At 53.0% G+C, this 27,537-nt stretch overlaps 2 protein-coding genes across 8 annotated transcripts in view; both read left to right on the top strand.

Annotated features, from left to right (window-relative positions):
* SYNJ2 (synaptojanin 2) overlaps positions 1-27,537 on the top strand; it is a 97,079-nt gene that overhangs the window by 47,966 nt on the left and 21,576 nt on the right. For 3 of the 7 annotated variants that reach the window (XM_059940918.1, XM_059940920.1, XM_059940916.1), the window contains 10 exons: positions 6,183-6,266; positions 14,191-14,252; positions 16,665-16,761; positions 19,233-19,405; positions 20,801-20,882; positions 21,609-21,758; positions 21,840-22,110; positions 24,465-24,656; positions 25,950-26,031; positions 26,682-26,822. In XM_059940918.1, the coding sequence (XP_059796901.1) occupies positions 6,183-6,266; positions 14,191-14,252; positions 16,665-16,761; positions 19,233-19,405; positions 20,801-20,882; positions 21,609-21,758; positions 21,840-22,110; positions 24,465-24,656; positions 25,950-26,031; positions 26,682-26,822 (1,334 nt within the window). The remainder of the gene's footprint in view (positions 1-6,182; positions 6,267-14,190; positions 14,253-16,664; positions 16,762-19,232; positions 19,406-20,800; positions 20,883-21,608; positions 21,759-21,839; positions 22,111-24,464; positions 24,657-25,949; positions 26,032-26,681; positions 26,823-27,537) is intronic. The other 4 variants (XM_059940921.1, XM_059940919.1, XM_059940922.1 and 1 more) reach the window with 2 other exon arrangements.
* On the top strand, positions 2,184-3,146 carry LOC132376192 (LWamide neuropeptides-like). Its single transcript, XM_059941844.1, is given in 1 exon segment — positions 2,184-3,146. A coding segment is annotated over 1 exon segment (963 nt).

The raw sequence follows: 27,537 nt of genomic DNA, 5'->3' as shown, positions 1-27,537 counted from the left end.
TTATTATTATTATTTTTTTGCTAACAGGTGATTTTTTTGCGAACATGCTAACATGCGATATTATCCTACATGGTAGGATAATACCACCGTGTAGACTAACAGAATAAATCAAAGGAAAGCCCATGAAAGGCACAGGTGTAGTATTGCCGTGGGTGTCAAGCTGCAAACAGCCCGTGTTTATTTAGTGGTGATGGGACTTTGCATCCCCTCTTACGGCTGCAGCTGCGACAGGTGTTTCCTACCAGGACTTTAGCCAGTTTAATTCAGCACAGATTTGAGCACTTGACTTCGGTGTGTGAGCTGGACCTGCCTGGGCTTTCGGAGGGCACAGAGCGGGGAGGGTCCTCTTGGGGTCAGATGCTGAGTAGGGGGACGTCAGTCAGCAGCCTGAAGATGAGCAGCGGGGGCAATTTCTTGCCTGTGACTTGCAGCTCTCCTGGACATAGACGAGGCTGGTAAATAAACACCTGGTTAAAAATGACAGAGAAAACGTGGCCCCCAAATGGGGGCCTTCCTTACGGCGTTCCATCCCGGCCTTTATCCTTGTGTTATTAGTCTTTGCACCATTCAATTCATTCCACAGATCTTAATTACTTTTCACCTGCCACAGGCTGAACGCTGTGCTGGGAAGTGGGGGTCAAAGACGCAAAGCATTTTTGGACAAATCAAAATACCAGAGACCCTGCACCTGGTAACTGAGCCGGATTTCGGAGGTTTCCAGCGGGCAGCCCTGGAGCGAGCCCCTGCTGCGGCTCAGCCTTAGCCTCGTTCCCCACCCCGCCCTTGGGCAGAGAGTACCTTGTTTAGTGCTCCTTAGATTTTTTTGGATCTCAACCAGTTTTTTAAAAATTGGGGTCCCATCTACTGTGTCTTGTCAAGTAAGTCATTGAAAAAGCAACTGTCCTCCTTATCACTGTCTGTTCCTAAACGATAGGACATTTTAACACTGAAAATGTAAGAAGATGTAGTAGTTTCCTGGAACTGCTGTAACAAGCACCGCAAATGGTGGGAGTGGGGGAGTGCTGAAAAGGACTGAAATGTATTGTCTCCTAGTCCCGGAGGCCAGAGCCCGAGATCAAGGCGTGCGCACTGCTCCTTCTGAAGCCTCTGGGCGAGGAGCCTTCCCGCTGGCAGCTTCTGACACCCGGCTGTGGCACCATCACTCCCATCTGTCTCCAGCACCACGTGGCATCTTCTCCCTGTGTGTGTGTTTCTCCCCTTTACATAAGGACACCAGGCATATTGGATTCAGGGCCCATCCTACTCCAACCTGACCTTTCTTAACTAATTGCATCTGCAATGGCTCTTATCTCCAAGTAAGGTCACATTCGCAGGTGCTGGGGGTTAGGCCTTCAACATATCTTTTTGAGGGGGGACACAGTTCAGTCCAACACAAGGATATAATCTGACGTTAACAGATTAGGACTGTGCTTTAAATGCAGCACATGCAGCTTTATGAACAATCTCCCTATTGTCCTTGCTCTTCTCACTTTTCTACGGACTAGGGTTGGGCCTCTGCTCTGGTTGTTCTGTCTCAGTGTGCCTGGTGACTTGTGTTCGTCTGCTGCCTGCCCAGTGTACGTGCTCGGGCACGGAGGCAGGGACCCTGTCCCCTCCAGCAGCAGGCAGCCGGCCACGAGGCCTTAGAGCCCGCAGCGCCCTGCCCCCCAGCCCCTGCAACCCACCCTGTTACTTAAATTGCCGGCACCTGCCTCCCTTCTTGGGCTCGGGGAGGGGTTTCTTGGCTCCTGGGAGCTTTGTGGGCTTCCGGGTTTGTCTTTTTCCTCCCTTTCCTCCTCCGGGCTGCTCTCTGGATGAGGCCCTCGCCCTGACCTTGCTCCCGGGAAAGGCAGATGAGCTGACAGTCAGCCAGACATCACCAGCTGCTGTCCTGCCGGGACCCAGAGGCTGCAACAGAGCCCCACGGTGATCTCGTTTTCACAGACACACATGGGGCAGGAGGTCGTGGGCTTGCACCCAAAGCAGCTCCTCGTGGGGCGCGTACGTTTCAGGCTGCTCCCCATGGACCCCGTGCCCTCCACCACAGGAGGGAGGAGCCGGACGATTCACGCCAGCTGGGCCGCCAAACAGCGTGAGCGCCCTGGCGTGTGGAGGAGAAGGTGACCCCAGGGGAGGGGTCGTTTCCCAGAGCCGACCCAGGGGTGTCCTCGTCGGCAACACAGATGCACATCCTGAGCCCCTCGGCTGAGTCTGATCGGGAGCCTGCGGGGTGGGGTCACAGCAGGGAGGAGACAGACGAGCTGGCCCTCGGGGGTGCCTCCCACGGTGAGTGGTCGGTGCTCAGCTGTGAGCCCCCTACCTGGAGAGAGAAGGAAAGACAGCAGAGCAAGTGAGGGCAGGGAGAGGCCTGTGTGCTAGCGAAGGACCCTGCAAGGTGGGGAGTCTTGGAGGAGGACGCTGGGAGGTGGGGAGTCTTGGAGGGGGACCCTGGGAGGTGGGGAGTCTTGGAGGGGGACGCTGGGAGGTGGGGAGTCTTGGAGGGGGACGCTGGGAGGTGGGGAGTCTTGGAGGGGGACGCTGGGAGGTGGGGAGTCTTGGAGGGGGACGCCGGGAGGTGGGGAGTCTTGGAGGGGGACCCTGGGAGGTGGGGAGTCTTGGAGGGGGACGCTGGGAGGTGGGGAGTCTTGGTGGGGGACGCTGGGAGGTGGGGAGTCTTGGAGGGGGACCCTGGGAGGTGGGGAGTCTTGGAGGGGGACCCTGGGAGGTGGGGAGTCTTGGAGGGGGACCCTGGGAGGTGGGGAGTCTTGGAGGAGGACCCTGGGAGGTGGGGAGTCTTGGAGGGGGACGCTGCGAGGTGGGGAGTCTTGGAGGGGGACGCTGGGAGTTGGGGAGTCTTGGAGGGGGACGCTGGGAGGTGGGGAGTCTTGGTGGGGGACGCTGGGAGGTGGGGAGTCTTGGAGGGGGACCTTGGGAGCTGGAGAGTCTTGGAGGGGGACCCTGGGAGGTGGGGAGTCTTGCAGGAGGACCCTGGGAAGTAGGGAGTCTTGGAGGAGGACCCTGGGAAGTGGGGAACCACGGAGGGAGAGGAAGGCACAAGGCGTTGCCTGCTTCGTGACCTGGCATTTAGAGAAATGGCAGGATCTGAAACCCCATGTCCGCACCTGAGGGTGCAGGCAGCGACTTGAGGACATTGGTACTGAGCCCGCGGCAGGAAGGAGCATTGGCTGGGGCAGCTTGGCCTCTCTTGTGTTGCCCGCAGGTCACCTCCGGCCTGTGTCCTCTGCTAGGGACTGAGACCTTAGCCACTGGGGAGGGGAGGTCCTGTAGCAGATGCACGAGGGCGGCTGACGGGCTGCTTGCCTCTGTCGTTCGGACAAGCGATGGGGCGAGACAGAGCAGGCTGGATCCCTGACGTGGAGACTAACTCTCAGGGAGCCAGAAAAGGGAGGTGTTTTCAAACCATTCAGTCCTGCCTTGCTTGTATGTTTTTCCCTAAGAGAACAATCTTTTTCCTCCAAGGCAGGCTGTGTGTGTGTGCACGTTTGTGGGTAGGGGGGTTTTGTGTGGGCATGCAGGCATATGTGTGTTGTGTATTTGCTTGTGTGCACACACATATATGTTGTGTGCGTATTTGTGTTGTGTAGATGCATGTGTGCGCAGGTGTGGACGGCGTCTTGGTCTCCCTGGGCAGAGTCTGGAGTCTTTTCGGCTCTGCTAGGAGTCCCACCTGGTGGGCTCGCTCTGCCGCCATGACTGCGGCACAGAAAGTCCCCTCATCTACCCAAAGAAAACAAAGGATAAAGATTTGGCTACTGAAGATAAGGCCACTGATTCATCCGGGAGGTTAGGATGACCGTGAGTGTCCTCCCGAGAATGTAGACCTGGAAGGGATTGGTTTGCAGACACCTCATCCTGGAACAGAAGTTCAGCCAAAAGCCTTTGGGAGGAAAGAGTCTCTACCCGGTGGCGAGTCTTCCTGCTTCGTCCCTTTCTCATTACGGTTGTTGGGCTGCTGGTCCCCCACTCTGTGAAAGAGGGGCACTCCGGTGCCAGGGCCGGCGGGGCCAGGTCCAGTGGTGCCAGGTCCGGCGGGGCCAGGCCTGGCCTCGAGCCACACGCCGCCGTGGCTCCCCGTTCCTGAAGCCCCTCCTGCTCTGCGTTTCCCTCCCACCTCTGTCTGTCCCCTCCTAGATGCCCTCTCCTGCCCGCGGCCTGAGCCCTGTTCCCGTGTTTTGTGGGGCAGGAGGCTTCCGACCTGAACGGGAGGGAGTGACCGCCCTGGGCTCCAGAACGCTCCCTCCTTTGCTCCTCGCGGCACGTCACCCCTCTGTGATCAGGTGACGCTGACTCCATTGAGAGAGGGAAACCGAGGCAGGAGGTGGTTAAGGAACAGAGCCGGGGTCACCCCGCTGGGCAGAGAGGAGTGGGAGCCGGGTCGGTGGTGTCCCAGAGCTCACGCGCTGACCTGCGTTCACTCTCCATCCCGTCTCTCCTCCCCCAGGTGCCCTCTGTTAAAACTACCTCTGTGAGGTCAGGCCAGGTGTTGAAGCTCCCACTAGTTTTAAAACCTGTGTTCTTTCGCCCAGAAAGGAAAGCACCGTAAATCCATCACTACTGTGTGATGATCGGGGTTGTCCTACCACCTTGGGAACAGAGAGGTGGGTGTTCCTGATGATAGGATGGGCACAGAACTAGAATATTTTCATGCGGGAGGAGGAATGGAGAAACTTGGAGGCATCTTTTCTTTCTGCCCCGGGGGTGGGGTCTGGAGTGCCGGGACTGCTTGACGGTGTTTTTCTGAAGCTGGTTCTGTGTAAGTTCCAGCTCAAGAGGGGCGTGGTCTAATGCCGCAAGTAGTGCTTTTAGCACGTATTAAGTCAAGTGAAGGGTAATCGTTCCTTAGCTTCCGTCAGGTCCTGGGCACTGTTATGAGTTGTCTTTACATAGAGATACTGGCTGAATTGGTGATTCTCAGCAATCTGGACACAGGCAGAGAGGCTGTATACATTTAATCTCGCTGTAGCCAGTGCTCCCTGCAGTAGCTTAAATAGCCTGCTACTGTCTTCTGCTTTTGTCAGTAGGATAATGGAGCGTGACCGATTTGCTGGTGATCAATATCTGGAAACAGACGAGTTCTTCACCCAGTACATTTTTTTCCTTTGGAGATTAAAGGATAGAGTTTCAGCTCAACATTATAACTCCCAGGCTCATGTAATTCCTGAAGTTCAGGGAACCTTCAGGTCTAATGTTCAGGTCCTCCACTGCAGAATTACTAATGCATGTGTGATCTGAGCGTGATCTAGCCGCATGGAAAGCTACCCTGTAAGGGAGCAGGCCGGTAAGAGATGGAAAGGGCCGGTAACATCGCCTGGGGCCAGCCCTGCCAGGCCAGGGTAGAGTTACTCAGATAAAGGGCAGCATCTGATAACTGCCGCAGCCCTCACCCTCGTGAAGCCCGGGACTGTACTTTTTGTCCTTTTAGACCTCCCTGGCACTAGAGCGTCAGTAGGGGCCTGCAGACGGATGAGGAGCTGGTACAGCCTGAAAGAACTGTGTGTGGGGTAGGGAGGAGATACATTCTTTAACTTGTAAAGGGTGGTCTGTGTCTGTGCAGGTGCTGTCACCCTGGAAGTTTGTGGAGGCTGTGTGTGTGTGTGTGGACTCCCTGACACGTTTAAGAACACAGTGGTGTAGGGCCAGGACCAACTATGAGTTCAGGTCAAGTCTTGACTTGCATGGTCAAGTGCCGGACTGACTAGTGCAGCTAACTAGGGCTTTGGGCAATAGCTGGTTCATTTCATTTCCTCCAGTCCCTTTCCAGTTGCTGTCTGCTACTTCGCCAGTTGACAGGGTGACAGTAGAGGGCTCCCAGGAAGGTCTTAGTTAAATCCCAGAGCCCATTTGCTTCTGTTCCTAAAATTGGTGGGGAGGGGACTGCTGGGCTTTTCGGGGAGGTAGGTCAGGTTGTGGGATTTCCATCCACCCGCGCCCTCCTCCTCGGAGGCTGGGGGGCCGCGGAGCAAGCCTGTGAGCGCCGGGCCCGCCTGCGGGGCGGGGAGCAGCTCGGCCAGGCTGGGAGAGGGGCAGAGGGCGCTCAAGCCCGCCGTCGCCCTTCGCTCTGGCTGGTGTCGGGTCTCAGGAAGCCGGATCCCGTTACCCGGCCCCAGGACATTCGGTTTCATTGAAGAATACCTTTCCCTTTCTGTCTCCTTGTGGTGCAGGCGATTTACATGGATGATGGAGTGTCGTCTTTTGTTCAGATCAGAGGCTCCGTTCCGCTGTTTTGGGAACAGCCAGGGCTTCAGGTAGGTAATAAAAAAGCCTGTCCACGTGTGTCATTGTTCACCCACTCTTCTCTTCTAAACGGCTGTGAGTTGTTTCTTTTAGTCATATTTCTTTCATGGCACAGTTTCTGGTCTTTTTCCCCAGCCCGGTTGGATTGAGCTGAGTTGTCACAGTGTGTGTGCACGTGTGTGTGAGCGTGCACGTGTGTGTGTGTGGTGTCGTACACAGAGACATATACGTTGTGTGATTTTCTGATCTCGAGCTCACTGATGACACTGGTGAGGTGGAAGGTCTTTGCAAGTAAGTGGACCACATCGTGTGATTGCAGTTACCTTCACTTAGACCCAAGTTCAGTGTGTTGAGAGCGTGGCCTAAGATGTCTTTAGAGAGTTGCGACTCTCCTGGAAAGCTGTGAAAGGTTTTGGGGGCCCCAGCGGCCGTGCGGCAGGTCCGGCATTTGGAGGTGCTTGTTGTGGGACCGCGTGCGAACTGCACGGAGCTTTCATGTGATTTCTAAAAATACTCCTTGCCGTCCCAACAGGGCACTGGCCGGTGCCAGAGGTATTTGGCCTTCTGTCTCCTGGGACGAGTTCAGGGTGTGGGTCCAAGAGCACGTCTGTCGTCAGTGGAGGGGCACACTGCTTTCCTACCTGGGAGGGTCACGGCCGAGGGGACCTGAGATTCCTCCACACTGATCCCGGTCTTCCCGCCTGGCTGGAGGGGACGTTGGTGCCCTCAGGAGACCCCTGTGCCTGGGCCTGCGTCGCTTTGGCTCTTCTTCCCGAGCGCTCTGTGTGACAGTGGCTGGGTCACCAGCCGGTGGCTAAAGAGGCCCAGGGCCACCTGCCAGGCTCTTGGAGTGTTTGACGTGCTGGGTCTCACCCGCCCTTGACTTGACCCAGCCTCAGCCATGGACACGTTGTCCTCATGCTGTCATCGTGCAGTTGGAAGCCGTGGAAAGTAACGTTGTCAGCCCTTAGGTGAGACGGGTGGATGAGTGTCTCAGTTCTGTGGGCAAAAGCTCTATTAACATTCAGCGTTTCCAACACATCCAACAGAAAGATGTGTGCAGCAGCTGATGGCATTAAGTGGTGGCAGAGAGGTGCCCTCCTGAGGATGGGTGGAGGACTCCCCTGGAGGCCATCCCAAGAGAGCTTTGTTTTTAAACAGCTCGATGGAGATATAATTTGCATACATAAACCTCACCCATATAAAGTGTACAATTCTATGGTTTTTAATGCATTCACAGAGTTGTGTAACCATCATCATAACCTAATTTTAGAACACTTTCATCACCACTAAGAAAACCATGGACCCATCAGTGGTCACTCCCCATTCCCTCCCAGCCCTCCCCGAGGCCTGGGCAACTGTTCTTCTACTTTCTGTCTCTATAATTTGCCTATTCTGGACATTCTAAAAGGGGTTTTGAAACTTGATTTTCTTTAGATTTGGAGTTTTCCTTTGACTTGTAAGAAACCCCAAAACTGGGAGATGGTCATGATAGAGTATTAGAATTTGGGAAGGACCCTTTGAAAGTCATCTGTTTTACCCTCTCACCCAGTTTGGGATGGCTCCATTATTATTATTATTATTATTATTAGCTAGTTTCTCCTTGCTTTGCACACAGTCTGTCTCTACAGGGTGTTCCAGGGGACGTGCGACACAAAGTCTGAATTCTCAGACCTTCAGGAACCTTTGCGGTTCCCCCTTTCTCCATTTCGTCTTCTCCAGGGCCTTCCTTTGGCCATTTCTGTCTTATCTCTAGGACTCTCCACACTCTGGTCTCCCTCTTCTAAAAACAAAACAAAACTTATCAGTTCCCTCTTTAATTTTGGTCTCCAGCTTGACTCTCCTGGTGCTCCAGACACAGTCTGACCCTGCATTGGAACAACTGTCCCCCAGTCTGACTTGGGTCAGCATCCATGGACCTTGGGTGGCTTGCTTTTCTGTAGCTGTAGCGTCTTTTAGACTCATAATACTTGTTAAGGCTCTTCCACAGCCTCCATGGTTTCTTCAAAATAAGTTTCAAAAGGCTTTAGCGTTCATGAATCTTAAGGATTTGCTAACCTTTGGGTTTAGTGCACGTGTTTATCCTCTAAATACTATCCATCATCAAAGAGAGATGAGGTCATCTTCCTAGGGCACAGCAGGGCAACTTTCAGTCACCCTACCCGAACTATCAGTAGCAAGCCTGATGATCAATCCTGGTTGTTTTTCTCTATTTTGAAAAATTCCCCCTCCTTCTTCACTTAGGTTAGATGAAAAGTGCAAAGATTTTGGGGTAAATAGCTTGCTTTTTAAGTTGCAGTGTTGCGCCTTCGCCCTTTTGCAGTTACCCCAAGGGAATGGATGAGCCCCGCCGGGGTTGGGGCACAGGGGTGCGCAGAGAGGACCGTGGGATGATGATTTGTGTGCACGTTATCACGGGCATAGCGCCCTCATTACAAACTCCTGGATCCTGACTGCATTTCCAGCAACATGTACCTTTAGCAGTTCGTCTTTATCATGTTAATAGGTTGTACAGATTATAAATAGCCTTAGTTTACTCTTCTGTAAAATGGGGTTGACAATACCAATCTCGTAGGGTTATGGAGAGGATTAAATATCATAGTATGTATTAGAATTTAGCACAGTATCTAGAATCTAAAAAGTACTAAAAATGGTGGCTGTTCATGGTATTAGTAACGTAAGTTATAGCATCTAAGAGACAAAAAGCACAGGTTGCATCAGAAGAAGCACGGCTCTTTGCGTCCTGCAAGCGGAGTGGGAGTTTCCCGTGAAGGCCCCGTGAGGACACCATGCGGTGTAGTGACAGTGTCCTCACCTTTTTGCGTTCACGTGCAGCGCGAGCACCAGTCTCCTAGGCTCTTCCACTTCCCAGCCCTCATACACACCCCAGGGGAAGCCATTTATTCATCCCACAGACACTCAGCAAGCACCTGGTACATGCAGGCACCTGACATCAGATGTCGCCCCTGACTTCGGGGTGGAGGTGACAGGACATGACAGTGTTGTACGAATAGGGCTGGGAGAGAGGAAGGCTGAGATCCCTGTGGCAGCTCTGGGGACGGACAGTCCGCTCAGGCTGCAGGGGTGGGTGTCTGAACTGACCTGGGAGGGATTGGGTGGAATCACCCAGGCCAGGAAGACAGCCTGCAGAGGGAACCACAGATGCAGGTGTTGCAACCGCTGCGTCAGAGCACATCTGGGGGCCTGTGCTGGCTCCGCTGCCTGCAGCCCGGGCGTGGGGGACAGGGGTCGTGGTGAAAGGTGAGACTGGAGAGGCTGGCGAGGCCCAGGTGAACATGGGCTTTGTATGCTACGCTAAGGAGTTTGAATTTTACCCCAGTGGTGCCCAAACTGCTGCACATTAGAATCCCCTGGGCAGCTCGTAAAATCCCTGGCACTCGGGGTGCATGCCATCCCAGTTACATCAGCACGTCTGCAGGTGGGAGCAGGCATCAGTACTGTTTTGAAGACCCTTAGATGACTCCAATGTGCAGAAGGCTTGGGAATCACTCAAGGTTGTGCTGGTAAAACAGGTTTTTTAGGGCCAGGAGCGAGAAGTTTTGGTTTGTAGCATTTGCCCATTTCCGTGGTGTAAATACTCCCATCACAGCTGATTTCAAGCCAACAGCTTGAACCTGGAGCTGGGAAGAGGTGTGCATACCGTGGCTTGTGCGCTGGAAGGAGCTGGCTCTGCACACTCTGGGCGCTGCACTAGAGGGTTTCAAGGGGTGGGTGATGAGGCCTAAGTAAGCTTTGGAGTTTGGAGGAAGAAGGTGAAAGGTAAGGATACCAGGTAGGACGGTTGCATGGGTCCAGATCAGAGATGCTGGCGGCTTTAACTAGGGGAGGGCGTGGAGGGGGAGGGAGAGGTTGGGAGATGCCGTCTGCGGCCCTGGGACCCTCTCAAGTGCTCGGGGAGGCTCTGCGTGGACCCAGCCAGGCATTATTCTTCCAGCCACTCCCTCAGGCTCAGCCTGGAGTCTTTAGGATTGAACCTCTGACTTTAGGGACCAGACAGGAGTGAGTGGCCGAGTGTCCACCTGGCCAGGGGAGGAGAGTGGGTGAAGGAGGAGGAGGGAGACTAAAAAAAGCAGCACAGTCAGTTCCTGTGTGCCGGGGCCAGCAGTGGTTTCATTTCAGCCCCACGTGAAGCTGCTCCCTGAGGCTCTGACAGACTGTGGCCTCAGGACTAGGTGACACCAGAGACGAGAGATTCAGGTCAGTGTCAGGACGCGCGGCCTCAGGAAGCTGGACTTACGGGTTGTCAAGCTGATGGAGGAAGGACCTCCCGGAGAGTGTCCAAGGCCCCCCTTCTGCCCACGTCCCATCCACTTAGGAGGTGGGGGGACATGGCTGTGGGCAGGGCGCTCTGTGTGCGGGTGTAGGCACAGACCCCCGGGCTGCTCTCGTCCTGCTGCCTTGTCCCCTCACAGGCATTCAAACCCCCAGCAAAAAGGGAATGAGGACGAGGAGTAGGTAGAAACAAGCACTTCTCAGACTTTAGCTTGGGGGGCGTGTGTGTGCGTATGTGAACCACCTTGTGCAGGAGTCACCTGGGGACTTGTTGAAACACAGATTCCTGGCCCTAACCCTGGAGACTTTCATTCAGTAGATCTGAGGTGGGCCCTCAAATCTGCATTTCTAACAAGCTCTCAGGGCACACTGATGGCGCCGGTCCGGGGACCACACTTTGAGAACCATTGGAGTCAGGGATCCTTTCTGCCCATTTACTGCCCTGGTCATTCACTGTGGGTGGTGCCCTTAGTGTCATCAGCGGTGCCGTTGGACTAACTGCTGTGGGGATGGGAACATGCCTACAAGGGTCCTGCCTTGCCCTGTCCACACAGAGAGTCTGGGTGAGGGAGAAAGGGCAGAGGCATCAGAAGGGCCGTGCCCTGTCCCGGGGCTGGGCCGTGTCCTCTCCTGCTGTGGGCTGCTGCTTCCTGTCTGGCCCCCAGCTTCCCCGAGTCCTGCTGATGCAGTAGAGGGCCTGCTGCACCTCACCCTGTGACACTGCTGGTTCTCAGTCTGAAGGGGCACAGTTTCCATCAAATTAATTTGCGCTTGTCGTGCAGACTCATTAGAAACACTTAAGTGTGTTTCGGGGTCTTTGCACAGCGACCCAGTTGGTGGTAGCCAGGGACGGGAATTCAGGGTCTCCCGTCCCTTTGCCATCTCCATAGCACCCAGTGCCACGTGGACCCGAGGTGTCAGGCTCACTAACTCAGGCCTGCACGGGTTATGCCGTTCGTAACGGGGCTTAGGTAATTTTTATCACAGGGGAAGTTTAGAACCAGAGATCAAGCTTCTGAGCCCTGAACCATTTTCTGATTCTCTTACTTGCTCCCATGGGAGTGAGTCTAAAAACAGCCGTGGCTTCTCCCTGAAGCCAGGGAGGATTTCTGGCGGTGACTGACAGGCAGACGTGGAGCAAGTGTCCCCCGGGGCTCAGGGACCCCTCAGAGGGTGGCTGGAGGAGCGTGGACTCGCTTTCTGCCAGCACCTTCCTTGTAAGTGCAGAAGAAAGACAGGAGCTGACTTGCCTTGGGTGCAGGACATGGCCGTCTTCTGGGAACTCAGGGGCTGTGATGGTTTTGAGGATTAAGTAACTGGCATTTCGTCAGCCAGGTGTCAATGGCCATCAGGAAAGGAGGGCAGAATACACACAAAATGAAGGCATTTGGGTTGAGCCTTTCTTAGGAACACCCACAGTTAAGAGCAAGATGCCTCCTTTTCGATGCCTTATTTTACTGGCTCATTTCCTTCATGACCAAGGTTTCTTAGGACCAAAAGGGACTACAGACTTTATTTGTAGAGTCATTTATATGGACAAACCTAATCCCAGTAATTTCTAAATCTGTTGCTGAGACACTAGTTTTCTAGATGGATACTTTCCTCACGTATGGAGAGGGACAGATGTATTATCTGCGATGTTAAGGGTCATAAAATAATGCTTCTCACATGTTCAGTAATATCTACATCTGATGATATGGATGAATCCAAGGACACCACTTTCACAACCTTCAATACCAAGCAAAACTGAGCAGTACATTTGAAGAAACTTTTTATCTTGAAATAATTTCAGACCTACAGAAAAGTTGTAAGAACAGTGGAAAGGACTCTTATACATCATTACCCGGAGTCACTAAATGTTAACATCTTGCCACACACACCTATGCTTTATTTCTGAATCACTTGAGAGTAGGTTGCATACATCTATTTAGTCTGCTTACTTGTTAATGTTTCAGAATTTTTTCCCGAGGAGCAAATATATTCTCTTACATCACCATAGGGTAGGTACACATTCAGGAAATTTAATGTGGACACAGGACTTTAATCAGACCTGCAGCCCATATTCCAGGTTTATCAGTTTTCTCAGTAATTAGTGTCCATCGTGGCTCCTTTCCCCCTTCAGTCCAGGATCTAGGCCAGCATCACATCCTGCATTTAGTTCTCACATTTCCAGTCTCCTTTAATCTGGACCAGTTCCTCTGCCTTTCTGTCCTTCCTGACGTTGATGTTTTTGGAGAATGTAGGTCTTCTTTTTCTGTAAATTGAATGTTCCTCATTTGGGAGTTTCCTGGTGTTTCATTATGATCAGGCTCAGGGTACTGATCCGTGGCCAGAATGCTGATCGACCGTGTCCTTCTCAGAGGTCCTTCCCATCTGAAAGCCGACCGTGTCCTTCTCAGAGGTCCTTCCCATCTGAAAGCCGACCGTGTCCTTCTTAGAGGTCCTTCCCATCTGGAAGCCCCCAGTGGCCCTCTGCCCCTCATTAGTGATGTTAGTTTTGATAACTTGGGCAAGGTGTCCTTCAGTTTCTCCACTTAGGCTTAATATGTTTTACTTTTCAACTAACAGGTGATTTATGGAGACACTGAGACCATACAAGTATCCTGCCCCTCATCAAATTTTCCCCCAAGATTTATGGTCAATGGATGACTTTTGCTGAGTAATTTTTTAATATGATTGATACAAGATGATGATTTTCCACCACTCCCTCCATGTTTATCAGTTGGTATTTTCTGTAAGGAAGAACCCTCTCTTCTTGTCCCCCACGCGCCCCCCGGCTAGCCATCTACCCAGGCAGCCACCTACCTGCCCACCCATCCATCTGTCCATCCACTCATCCACCCATCCAGCCATCCAGCCAGCTCTCATCTGTATAGATTCATGGATTCCTATTTTATTCATCAGGTTATAATCCACTGCTGTCCTTACATTATTTATTTATTTATTTATTAACATCTTTATTGGAGTATAATTGCCTTACAATGGCGTGTTAGTTTCTGCTTTATAACAAAGTGAATCAGTTATACATATACATACGTCCCCATATCTCTTCCCTCTTGTGTCTCCCTCCCTCCCACCCTCCCTATGTCCTTACATTATTCGACGTTCAAATTGTCCCAGATCTGTCCAGAGAGAGTCCCCTCAAGCAATAACAATATGTAGTTTAAAGTTTGTTTTTTAAGCTTCCAGTGTTAAATAGGTAGTTCTAAACAATAAGGCAAAGTCGTTTGCAGGTAGTTATGACAGCTCAGATTTTAGGGGCAGTCAAGATCCCTGGAGTTGCCGAAGAGGCTGGAAGCGGTTTCTTTCTCCCGGTTGGCTTGGCCTCACCTCTGCACCACAGAAGGGTTTGTGGATCTGATGTGGGCCTCATGGTCTTACCCTGAAGTTTGTCTTCTGTTTGTAGAAGAACCCAGCCGGCGTGGTCCATGCTGCAGTTAGGACGGGGCTGAAGCAGAGCCAGACTCAGGCTGCAGGACCTGTGTTCAGGGCCCGGCCGTCCTGAGCTGTGAATGGGCCATGGAGGGGCCGAGTGGCTGCTGCTTGTGGCCTGGCTGGCAGCAAGAGGGCGAGTGGGAAGGCCATCGCGTACTGGGTTCGCAGGGCGGGAGGAGTCACCGGTGTCCTTTCTCTTTGATTTAGGTGGGTTCCCATCATCTGAGACTCAACAGAGGCCTGGAAGCCAACGCCCCTGCTTTCGACAGGTAGGGTTGTCCGGCCGCATCCTAAGGCTGTTGTCCTTCCTCCCATCAGACAGTAGTACAGGAGCCAGGGTGCCATGGGAAACGGGAGACCCCAAATCTGGAATCTGAATCTGCCTTTTACTTTGGTTCTTTATACAAAAAGGCAGCTTACAAAATGGAATTTTTACTTGCTCTCAGGTTTCCGTGAAGGTTCATTCATAAATGCTCAGGTAACACTTTGCAATTATTTTATCTTATCGGTTCCTTCTGCATTGAAGCTTTATCTATTTGTCCTGGTTAATAAGGGATCATCCAAACTATAGGATATTTCTAAGCTGGTTTGTTTGTGTTTTTAAGGTAACATATTCCCAAGCTTTAAAAAGTCACAGTGTGGAAAGGTATAAAGGAAGAAGTAGAAGTACCCTAACTCCCAATTCCCACTGTTAGTTAGTTTTCTATATATCATTCTAGAAAAAATTCTGGCATATACATAGTTCTTTTTTTTTTTTGCTTCATTGGGTCTTCGTTGCTGCTCATGGGCTTTCTCTAGTTGCGGCGAGCGGGGGCTACTCCTCGTTGCGGTGCGCGGGCTTCTCACTGCAGTGGCTTCTCTTGTTGCGGAACACAGGCTCAAGGCGCATGGGCTTCAGTAGTTGTGGCGTGTGGGCTCAGTAGTTGTGGCTCGCAGGCTCTAGAGCGCAGGCTCAGTAGTCGTGATGCACGGGCTTAGTCACTCCGCGGTATGTGGGATCTTCCCGGACCAGGGCTCGAACCCGTGTCCCCTGCATTGCCAGGCGATTCTTAACCAATGCGCCACCAGGAAAGTCCCCCATAGTTCATTTTTTAAAACACAAATTGGATCATTACACAATTACTGTTCTACAACTCACTTAAGAAAAGCCATCGCTAACCTGAACTCTTGGTAATTTGTACTTGAAATAGTTAATAGCTTTTAAAAATATTTGTTTTTTTTTACTCTAAATGTTAATTTTAAAATAATCTTAATGGGTATAAAAGACTTCTCAAAGTAATTTTTTTAAACGTTTGAATCATTCTAGCCGAAGCTTCATTTGGACTTTAAATTTGCTTGCAGCCTTCTTAGTTACCTTAAGATTGGTGACACCAGCCCACCTGTGCCCCCCTAATTAGCATGTTACACACAGGGCACACTCAGCGCTGAGCAGCTCAGACTCCCCCACTGAGCAGGGCCTGCTCTGTCTGCACCTGTCAGACCTCAGGCCAGGATGCACCTTCTCCGGGGAGGAGGAACCAAAAGAGCCCGGAGGGACCAGGCCACGCACGTGTGGTTTCTTCGGCACCTTCCCCCGGGGCTGCCACATAGCATGGCTCCAGGGGCAGAGCACAGCCTACTGGCTGTGAGGAGGCCCTGGTCTCCCAGATTTGATCCAGCCCCGCATCCTCCGCCTGGGCGGGAATGCAGACAGGGCGGGGCTGCCAGGAGCATGGCCCTGCGAGAATTCTTCTTCATGGGGGCGGAGCCCTCGGGCGGCTCGTCTTCAGCTGTCTGCAGAGGGACATAAACGGCCCACTTCAGAATCCACATTCCTCTACGCAGTGCTGTACCTCTGAGTTAGTAAGAGAGTCCCTTTTTCTCTTATTGGGCTAAAAATGGTTCTTCTGTGATAATTAACTTTAAAAAATTCCATTTATGAGAGAAACATGTTATTGTAGAACTTCGGAAAATACAAGAAATGTTTAAAGAAGGAAAGAACTGAAAATCACATAAAATTCTACCACTTTTAACATTCTGGTGTGTTATTTTTTTCTCGTTCTAGACATTAAGATTGCAGTATTAAATTAATGTTACATTTGCTTTTTGCACTGTGTATTTTCCCTTTTTTAAAAAACTACATTTAAATATTTCTAACAGTATTAAAATTATAAAGTTACTTTTTAAAAGCTGCTGGTAAAAGATAAATATTAGAGTCTCTCCCTGCTATTTCAATATATGTATTTTAAGATAGTCTCTGGTATACAAAGAATTTCCCTAATGACTGAAATTTCATTATACCTTCTGGTTCTGGTTAAGGTTAAACATCATGAAATGCAGCACTTAGATGAAAAAATTGGGCCCTGAGGTTGATGCCTCCTCTCCTACCAGTTTTTCTAGTTCTGAGAAGGTACCAAGTGAAGTGGATTAACTTCAAAGATAGGCACGTCACATTTATAAGGCTCTGTTAATGAAAGGCCAGATTAGCTGTTCTGGATTTAATGCAGGACTTTATAGAAAGTCCAGCATATCCTCCACCCGATGCCACGTGTGTGTAGAAGTCTGATGTGCTGTGTACTCTTGGCCTTTCGTACGGGACAGCTCGTCCAGGACCTCCAGTGCCTGGCAGGTCCCCTCGAGGGCGGGGCCGTCAGTGTGTGTCGCGGGGACACGGCATCACACGCGGCCCTGCTCTGTTGCAGGCACATGGTGCTTCTCAAGGAGCAGTATGGGAAGCAAGTGGTCGTGAACCTGCTGGGGAGCAGAGGCGGAGAGGAGGTGCTCAACAGAGCCTTCAAGGTAACTGGCTTCCCCGCCTAGGGGGGCAGGGAATGAGGGAGCCGAGGGGCCCCTGCTCAGGGTGGGCTTCCGTGGGGACTGGGGGACAACAGCCCTGCTTTCCCCATGTTGGGGGAGACTTTTTCCAGCAGAGCTTCAGCATTAGGTGATTTGGGCTACTGACAAATGAAGTTTAATTTCTGTAAAGCAGTGGTTGGGAGAATTTGCTCAAAATGCAAACAAAGCATCTCCCATCTCCAGCTGCATTTCCTCCACTGCTCCCCACTGGGGCATCGACCACTCGGGATGGCCAGGCCTTTCCCTGGCTCTCTTGGACGGACACACACATGCATGAACGCACACATGCATGCACGTGCACACATATGTTTGGGCTTCACCCCGTGCATCCCTGACCTGCTCAGGGAGCCGGAGTTCCCTCTTCCCTTGTTGGTCTGGCCCAGCTGCTGGCCAGCACCTTCTGGCACGTTCAGACAGACACCCGCAGGGCACTTGTGCCTAAGTGGCTCTTCAGAGCCCCTGCTCGGTTTAAAGCAAGCAACCCTAGATAATTTCCTCCTGTGCACTTGGAGCCTTCAAGTCATCCATCCTTGTCTGGGCTGCTTCCTGTGTCCAGCTTTCTGTGGGCTCCCCGCGGCTTCCGGCACACGTTCAAGGGAGATGCATGGAGAAACCCTGGGCGGGGAGGGAGCAGTGAGCAAAAGACCCCGCCCACCTCGCCTGCGTCTCTCCGTCTCTCCGTTCGCAGTGCTCCCACGTGTATTCGGTCTACTGTAGACCAAGCTGCAGAATGAGCTGTGGGCTGTGGGCCTCCACAGTCCTTTCCCAGCAGCCCATGTTCCCTGCTGAATGGGAAAAAAAACCCTGTGGTTGTTCAGAGCTCAAGGAAGCCCCTCATGGAGAGAGTTTGAAGTCACACCTCACTTCTCGGGAAGAGTGTTCCCTGTGGTCCTGGCCCCTGGCCAGTAGAAGCTGAACCCAGCTGGGTGCTCATTTCCCTCTGTTTAGGAAAGCCATGTGCTTGGAGCTGAGACTTTCTGGTGGCCAGTTTCACTTGGCCAGACCTGCTTTTCCTGTTTGGTTTGTTGCTATTGGCAACAAGCTCGAGAAGTATCTCCACTGCCACCCATCTTGGCAGCCGTGTTGGCAGCTTATTTTAAGGAAGAAGAAGGGAAAAAAAAACCCTCGAGAATCTTTCCCCTTTATGCCTTGATTTTGGGGAGAAGGTGTCCTCAGCGCACCCCCATCAGCTGGTGGGCCCCTGCGCAGGAAAGGCAGGAGATGACTGCAGGCCTCTGGCCCAGCAGGGGAGACCAGACTCCTGGGCAGGTAGGAGGTAAGAGGTAGACTTTACCTGGAGAGACCTGGGTCATGGTCCCAGCTCGGGTATCACATGGAAGGAGCTCCCTCAGCCTGTCAGCTCTGCCACGCTGAGGTCCACGCACAGGCAGCCGGCCTGTGACCTGTGGTTATCAGGCCACAGGGGACAAGGCACTTGCTCCAGATCATGAAGCCACCAAGTGTGAGTGCTTCAGCTTGGCTGACTACTTCCCAACAAGACCTTCTTGATGACGGCAGCTGCGCGTTGGTTTGCATTCTAGCGCAGGAGGAACAGGCACTCAGAGTCCTCGGGACCAGATGGCCCGAAGCCCTTCTAGTCCTTCAGAGTCACTAGACTCTGGCTGGGCAAATGCTGGACAAGTCTGACCTGAAGCCACACAGGAGGGTGTGGTTGGCGGTCCGAGGCTGGGTGCCCTGGGAAGGCAGTGGTTCATCCTTTGCCCCGGGGCTGTCTGGTGAGAGGCTGAGGCTCCTTGTGTGGAAGGCAGACCTCTGCCAGGGCACCACGCCTGCCCGGCACCCACCGGCCGTGCTTCCTCACGTCTGGTTCCGCCTTCAGTCCAGCTCACATGCTGGACCCGGGCCCGAGTGGGCCCTGAGCCCCTGTCTCCCCAACCCTGGAGTTTCACTGGGCTGCACCTCCCCTCACTGGGCGGCCTGGAGGACTTGCCGAGGGACTTGGCCGCTTCTGAGCACACCCTCCCGGAGTCTTGGCTTGTCAGGATGGGACTGGTTACCAGGGCAACAGGAGCTGGATTATGAGCTCCGCAGCCTGCTGCGCTGCCCTGTGCCTGGTGCGCCTGTGGCACTCGGGTGCCTGCAGGACAGAGCGGTCCTTCCCCGTGGGCATCCTCCAGAGAGCCCTCTGGGGGGTGACGTTGGTGCAGGGCCCTGGGCTGCCCCGGGGAGCCACACCCACTCTGGCTGTCTTTTGTCCAAGGTGGACCTTCTGCAGGCAAGATGCTCTTTGTGGTTTTGTCCCCAGGGTCTTTGTTCTGTGCTGCCCTTGCCGGGTCGGGGCTGGTAAACCACCGGGTCCACCGTAAGCCTTCAAGCTAAGCCCTGCACCGTGTCGAGTGACGCGGTTGGCCGCTCAGATGCCCTGCCACCCTCTCCCTTCCTTCCCCTTTCAGAAGCTGCTCTGGGCTTCTTGCCACGCCGGCGACACGCCTATGATCAACTTTGACTTCCATCAGTTTGCCAAAGGCGGGAAGCTAGAGAAATTGGAGAACCTGCTGAGGCCACAGTTGAAGCTGCACTGGGACGACTTTGATGTGTTCGCCAGGGGCGAGAATGTAAGTCCACGGTGAGTCTCGCCTGCGTCTTGTCCTCCCGCCGGGTGAGCTGCTGAGTGGCAGGGGCTCTCCCGGGAGCGTGCCCTCCCTCGCTGCTCCTACGCTTGCAGTTTCTGGGGCCGCAGGCTCGGTGATATCTGGCACCTTGGGTTCTGGCCTTCTCCTTTCCCTTCCCACAGTCGGAGATGCTTGTGAATTTTGTGAGCAGATGATAAATCATGGTTTTCTGGCAAAATGTACTGATGGCGGGGACCGGGTTAAACGGTGGAGCCATGGTGACCATCTAACTTATCATCCGAACTGTGATGAAAATTAGAAAGAGTGAAGGGGGGCAGCTGGCATAAACCCGATTGCCTAAGGGAACTGGGGTGCGGATTCCCTGCTCAGAGTGGAGGAGAAGGAAGTCCGGTTTCCGCAGATCAGTACAGTTGATGCCGATTATTCACAGATTCCATATTTGCAGATTTGCCCACTTGCTAAAGCTTATTTGTGACCCCAAAACCAAACTCTTGGAGCATTCACGGTCATTCAGCAGACCTGCTCAGAGCGGTGAGAAACTTGCCGTGCGTGTTCCCGGCTGAGGTGGGGCCAGGCCCCGCTCGGCCTGCTTGTTTCAACTCACCCTGCAAACACGTGTTCCCATGCCATCTGCTTGTCGCCACGGTTTCACTTTTTTGTGCATCTTGTCGGTGATTTCACTGTTTAAAATGCCCCCCAGGTGTGGTGCTAAGTGCTGTGCAGGGTCCTAAGCCCAAGAAGGGTGTGACGTGCCTCACGGAGAGAGTACATGTGTTCGAGAAGTTTCGTTCAGGCACGAGTTACAGCGCTGATGGCCAAGACTTCACTGTGGATGAATCAACAATATATATTAAATTAGGTGTCTTTAAACAGAGACACACATAAAACAAGTTTATATATTGATTAGTGGATGGAAATACGCGAGCAGAGGCTCACGGGAACATAGACCCCCCCAGGAGCAGTGACTCAGCGTTTGCTGCTTTGCTAACAAGGTCATTCGCCAACAATTCACGCAACTTTCTAGAACGTAACTATGGTGATAACGAGATTTGTTATCACTGTATTTATAACAGCCCTGGTGTGCAGGCGCTCTGGGCTTGGCCACCACTCCAGCAGCGCTGGGACCCACCGCGCCGTGTACCGTTGCGGAGGCCCCGCTGGGGTTTCCGTGGGAAAGACAAACAGCTTAGGATCCACCGGGCTGAGTAACTCTGGTGGCTTTGGGCTGCCCGGGTGGGCTCTAGCTGGCAGGCAGCCTACCGGGGAGGAGGTGAGGGCTTCTCTCTCGGGACGAGGTTCCTTGGGGGCCTGCAGTCAGACAGGCCATTGTGCCACGGCCAGTGCTCCTTCCAGCAGAACTTGTAACTTGTGTGTGTTGTTTCCCGAAGTTTTCAGAAAGGCACTTTGCGGATGAACTGCCTCGACTGCCTGGACCGAACCAACACGGTGCAGAGCTTCATCGCCCTCGAGGTCTGTCTCTCGGGCCATCTGTGTCCTGTCCTGTGCCTTCAGGGGGACGGGCTGGGCTCAGCACCCTTGTCGGCAGGATGAGGGAGGCCTCGCTGGGCTGATGTTCCCACTGTGGGGAGGGCATCTAGAGATGTGTCCGGCGTCTAGAGAGAGGTCTCCCTGGGTAGCCGGCTTGCCGATGCCGTGATGTGCCTTTGGCCTATCGCAGGCACGCTTTCACACGCTCTTTGGAATGCACCCCAGACATGGTGGCCCAAAGGTGCTACCATGGCCCAAAGGAGAAACGGTAGCCGTGTGTAGTGATTATTGTGAATGCTCCCTTAGAGGAAGGCGGGGTGAGACCGCCTGAGGTGAGGCTGGGTTTGAAGCCTGGGAGGGCGTTTGAAGCCTGTGGTCTGCTGCCTGGGTGGCCTCTCCTGGCTCACCGCTGGGAGGAGGAGTGGGGTCCGCGCTGCCTGGCGCCCATCCCTTGCTGTCCTGTTTGCGGGTGGTATTGGGGGGGGAGGGTGTCAGAGGAGGGCTGGGTGAAGTGTAGATAAAGTCGGGTGAGCTGTAGAAGCCCCATTCTCTGCTGTGAGGGTGCCTTGTCCTCTGGGGGGCACAGAGTCACCCACAGCGATCCTCTGAGGAGGAACTCACGGGGATGGCGCCTGGTGGTGTCCCCTGGGCGTCTGGGGAGCAGCTTCCGGGTGAGAAGTTGGTGACCGCTGTCCCCTCCTCTCCCAGGTCCTCCACCTGCAGCTTGAGAGCCTAGGGCTGAATTCAAAGCCCATTGCCGACCGATTCGTGGAGTCCTTCAAAGCCATGTGGTCTCTGAACGGGCACAGCCTGAGCAAGATGTTCACGGGCAGCCGGGCCCTGGAAGGGAAGGCCAAGGTAGGGGCAGGCCACGGGGGGCAGGGGGCGGGTGGTGCCTGTACAGGCCCCTCTCACGGCCTGTCGTCCGGCCCGTGGCAGGTGGGGAAGCTGAAGGACGGGGCCCGGTCTGTGTCTCGCACAATCCAGTCCAACCTCTTCGACGGGGTGAAGCAGGAGGCCATCAAGCTGCTGCTGGTCGGGGACGTCTACACTGAAGGGTCTGCGGACAAAGGAAGGATGCTGCTGGACAACCAGGCCCTGCTGGGTGAGGGGCTCCCGCTCCGCCTGGGGAGGCGTCCGGCTGCCCTGCCATCCAGAGGGCGGTGGTTGGGGGGTGCCAGCCTTCCCACCCCTCACGTCATCCCAGATGGTGGGTGGCAGGCGCCCCCCTGAGCTGCGGGGCAGCGGGAGGGAGCTTCTGTGCTCAGATCTGATCCTCGACTGTTCTCAAAGTGTCCATGTCTTTGAATGTTAACCCCTCCAGGAATCTTTCTCAGCTTGAAAGCATTCTTGGTCCCATTGCCAGCTCTCATTTGTGGGGAGTCTTCCATGAGGGTGGCCTCCTGTTTCTATTACGGCCCCAGCGTGATCAGTCGCATGGTCTGACCAGCTGATCTAAGCAGCTTGCCGCTGTGTTTCGTATTTTAGGAGATGCTCAGCCGGGTGCAGCCGCACGAGGAGGCAGAGGAGAGGCTCAGGAAAAAACAAAGTTAATGCACTCACAGGTCCTAGAAATGCCACTCGGGACCACATGGAAAACGCCAGGGTGGTCAGGAGGCAGAAGGGCACTTAGGCCACAGCCTTTATTGGGGTTTCCATAGGGAAGGCTGGGCAAGGTGTAGGACTGGCTAGTTTGAGTAACTGTGGGGGCTTTGGGCTAGGGATGGGCTCTAGTTGGATGGGACCTGGTCCTAGGATGATTAAGGCAGAGGAACATCACCCCTGGGGTGTGCCGGCCAGAAGGAGGAGGTACGGCTCTGGGTGGCTTGTGTGCGTGTAACAGGCTCTGGCTGAGTCTGAGAGTTGGCTTAGCCCCGGGAGGGGCAATCTCTCCCCAGCCAGAAGGTCAGACACCACAATATACAGAAGATAACAATGTGTCCACAATACCAGCTGTCACTGTGGTTCCCGGTGCTTTCTGGACTCACGTGAGAGCTCACTCTTCTACTTTCTTAATTTGCACCATTTCCAAACCGAGAGGCGGGGAGAAGTGGAGAGGGGTTCACAGGGGTCAGAGTTAATGTCTTTGAGTGTTAACTCATCCAGGAATCTTTCTCAGCTTGAAAGGGTTCTTGTTCCCATTGCCAGGTATCATTTGTGGGGGAGTCTTCCATGAGGGTGGCCTCCTGTTTCTATTCCGGCCCCAGGACCCTGTAGAAATCTCCCAGGGATGAGGACACCTTCCACTCCTCAGGGGCAAGACTGTCATGGTTCCCTCAATAGCTAGAGGTTTCTTTTTTTCTTTTTTCTAGAGTTGAGGTATATTTGATATATAGCATTACATTAGTTTCAGGTATACAACATAATGATTCAGTATTTGTATATGTTTCAAAATCATTACCACAGTAACTCTAGTTAATATCATCACCACACATAGTTACAATTTTTTCTCTTGTGATGAGAACTTTTAAGAAGTACTCTCTTAGCACCTTTCAAATATACAACACAGTATTGTTAACTGTAGTCACCACGCTGTACATTATATTCCCAGGACTTATTTAACAGGAAGTTTCTGCCTTTTGGCCACCTTCACCCATCTCGCCACACCCGCACCCCAACCTCTGACAACTGTTCTCTGTATCTATGAGTTCATTGTGTGTGTGTGTGTGTGTGTGTGTGTAAGATTCCACATATAAGTGAGCTAGAGGTTTCTTTGGGAAAATTTTAGTGGCATCTTATCCCGTAGAGCCTGTAAACATTATAGGGCTCATGGAAAAGAAGGGGAGACCCAGCATTTTTCCTTATAAAAATGTATAACTCTTGGTTTAGAAATGTTTGGTGTTTTTGAAAAATTAGTTTGCCCATGCTTAAAATGACTTCATACTCCTTTTCTACTTTTTTTCTTCCATCATTGGGGGAACTCCTATTTGGCTTCTGGTAGCCAAGGTGACATCTGTGTCAACCCTGGAAACAAGGCCAGCTCAATAAATGTGGAAAGAAGCTCTGAGTAGTACAGTGAGTCTTATTTCATAGCAAAGTAAATGTGATAGATATTTGGGCTAAGTCCCTAGTTTAAAAAATGGACTATATTTTGGCTATCGAGAGGACAGACTTGACTCAGAGTAATGATTTTTTAAAGGCTTAAGTCTGAGGTAAAACAAACAAAACATTTCAGGCATGCGGATTGGAAGGTGGAAAATGCAAAGATGGGTGTCAGACCCTTAAAGTTCCGTGTGTATATATTTAATATGGAAAGTTGCAGCGTCCCCTTGATTAAATTCCCACGAGATCGTGGAGTGACCGCCGAGGATGAGAGTCCCTGTGATCTGATGTCACAGCCTCTGTGGCTCTGTTGGGGGAAGGGTGCGGAGGGGACGTTATGGCAGAAGTGCCATAGGAAAGTGTTTGTGGGTGGTTTTTAGCCTCTTAGCACCTTTATAAGGAGCGTCCCTTGGTCTGTATAGATGGAATCATGCATCCCCCTTTGACAGAGAGCCTGGCCATGTTTCTGGGGGGGTGCGTGGGGATTGGGGTGCAAACATGCCCTTTCTGTGCCCCCAACAGTGACTCCCAGGATTCTGCGAGCCATGTCGGAGCGCCAGGCGGAGTTCACGAATTTCAAGCCAGTGCGTGTTACCGTGGGCACCTGGAATGTGAATGGCGGGAAGCAGTTCAGGAGCAAACTGCTGGGCACTGCCGAGCTGGCTGGCTGGCTGCTGGATGCACCCATGTTTTCCGGAGTCTCTGGATCCCAGGGTGAGCGTGGCCGGGACAGGGCGACAGGTGCAGACCCCCGGCCCCGGCCGCCGTCTCACCTCGTCCGCAGGTGGACTTGGGAAGTTGGATATTTGGCCTTCTCGCTCCTTGGAATGTTTAGAAAGCTCTGTGGAAAGTTAGACCACAGACACTTTTTTTTGGCCGCAGCTTGCGGAATCTTAGTTCCCCGACCAGGGATCGAACCCAGGCCCTCGGCAGCGAAAGTGTGGAGTCCTAACCACTGGACTGCCAGGGAATTCCCTGTGTACCTTTTAAGAATAAAACAATTCCGAGGTTGACACCTCACCTTTTGTCTTATATCGTGCACGGTAATATTTAATGGCCTCAGAACTCAGGATTCGAACACGTACTTTTTCTCCAGTCAGCGTTTGTGTACGGGTTTTGCTTTTTCCCGCTCACTTGGATTCTGGAAAGACTCGTGGTCCGGTTCCCTGCCTGTTGACATGCGGTGGAGGGCGGGGTCAGCTCTGCTTACGTACCTTGATCGACAGCTGTCTGGGACGGTGCCCAGAGCCCCGTCCCCGCTCTCCGTGCGCTGTCTGCATGTGGCAGGGGGTTGGGGGCAGGGTAGCTCGAGTACCTTGTTCGGAGTCGCTGGGATGCCTCAGGCAGCTGAGTGTCAGGACACATCTGGAGGCAGGCAGCAGGTGGCTGCAGGGCTTCTATTAACCTAAGATTCCCTGTTAAAGGGGACAAAGAGAGAACCGATGAGCAGCACTTCTGCTCGCCGTGCTTCCTGTAGACCAGGCATTTCTGGGGCAGAGCTCATCAGTGCGGGTCCCAAGCAGGGCTGGATGTCCCCTTCTCTGACCACCAGGACAACAGTGCCCTGGGACAGGACCACAGTCAGACATGATCCCGGCAAGGCTGGCCCAGCGCTGTGAAAAGTACTGAGGGACACAAACAAGTATGAGCCAGTGCTGCCCCCTGGCAACTTAGGGTCTGGTTGGGGGGGTGGGTCTGCTGCGTGTGGAAGTTATTGGTCCAGGCACTCTACATGTGTTCTCCGATTTACACTTTACGACCACCCTGCGAGGTGGCCGCTACCGTCCCTTTTGCAGAGCAAGCAGCAGAGTTTGGAGAGGTTAGTGACGCACCCAGGATGTAGCCAGGGAAAAGCCATGGACGCAGTGGGAGCTGGAGGGAGGTCGGCGCGTGGAGCTCACCACGTGGTCTGGAGGCGTCACCCAGGCCGTGGGACGGCCAGCCCACGAGTCGGCCAGCACAGGCCTCCGTGGGTCTGACTTCCTTCGTCTCCTGCTTGTTCTGCAGATGACAGCAGCCCAGCTGACATATTTGCCGTGGGGTTTGAAGAGATGGTGGAACTGAGCGCAGGGAATATCGTCAACGCCAGGTAGGCGGCCAGGCGTGGTGGGGTGGGATCCTGAGCCGGGAGCCTCTGCGCTTCTGACTGCTCCCGCCTCATCCTCACAGACATACGCCTCTCCCTTCCTCTCTCTTTGCTGATTAAGGAAATAGAAGGAAGCGGGGGTTAGACTCTGTACTCCATGGGTGCTGCTGCCTCGGCCACGTGTCCAGTGATTCACGCTGCGAGCTGGCATGTGTGAGCCCCGAGGGCATGGGCCGGGCTGGGCGGGGGCTGACTCACGTTTCCTGTGTGCGAGTGTAAGAAAGAAACCAGTACAAAGGAAAGAAAACCACTGGATTAACACTTGGTGTGAGGTCAGCTGGACTCTTTCTTTCCTAGTCCATTTCAAGGCACTTTCTGAACAAATAATAAAACCTGGTTCTATGGAGGTCTTATGAGCAAGGCCCTGTGCTGGGGTTCAGGTGGCAGGGGTTGGGTGGGGCACATGTTTGATGTGTACAACACAACCAGAAATATGCGGATAGCCCATTGCAGGGATTAAGGCTCACATGGCACTAATGCAGGAGCGCACAGGCAGCATGACGTCAATAAAGAACCCACTAAGGGCTAGAGGAGTTTACAGGTGGGAGAGCCTGCTTCCAGCTCACGCTAAACAACATCATTCTTTTCTCCAGTACCACCAACAGGAAGATGTGGGGTGAGCAGCTTCAGAAAGCCATCTCACGCTCTCATAGGTATATTCTCTTGACTTCGGCACAGCTGGTGGGCGTCTGTCTTTATATCTTTGTACGTCCGTACCACGTCCCCTTCATCAGGTAAGAACACTTCGCTTACGAACATCTGGGGGAACACGGGATTGTTTGATTCTGACTTCCTTCCCCCCACCCCCTTCCTGCAACAGGAATCAGGACCTGCCATTATTTTAGATAAATGTAACAAAACCCCCAAGGAAAAACCAAGCTGAATAGAATATTGTCTAGCATTTAAAAAGCCACAGTGGGAACCTTCTAGCTCAGGAAGCTGGACCCTTTTTAGAAAGAGTATTTCATGATCCTTGTCACCCGGGCTCAGTTTTGCACAAGGAAAGGGATTCCTTGCCGAAATGTTAGACAGGAAACCTCTGACCAAGAGCTGGGTAACTCATCAGGAAATGCCAATTCCTTTGTCTCTTTTTAGAAGAATTCTAAATAAGATGTGTGGGCAGAAAGCCTCTACCACTGTCACCCCGTTATTGGGTCTCCAAAGTGACAGCTTTGTGAATGTCAGAAAGGGAAAAAGCTTAGGAAAAGCGTGTCTTTTAGGAAAGCCTGTGCGTGTCTGTGTGTGTGTGTGTGCATGTGTGCGTGCGTGGGGGTTTTAAGGTTTGGGAGGAGCACCCCTTTCCCCTCAACTGTCTCATAGCCTCACCTTGTTCCCTGGTCTCATTCATGTTGTTGGAACGTCCTCTGGTCTTTCTCTTTGCCGATACCAGACAAAGAGATACTTGGAGAGCAAGACTGTGCTCTGTGCTCATAATCCTCTTCTGTGACC

Source organism: Balaenoptera ricei, chromosome 12, assembly GCF_028023285.1.
Source record: "Balaenoptera ricei isolate mBalRic1 chromosome 12, mBalRic1.hap2, whole genome shotgun sequence".
NCBI lineage: Eukaryota > Metazoa > Chordata > Mammalia > Artiodactyla > Balaenopteridae > Balaenoptera > Balaenoptera ricei.
This window is presented reverse-complemented; position numbering and strand designations above follow the sequence as displayed.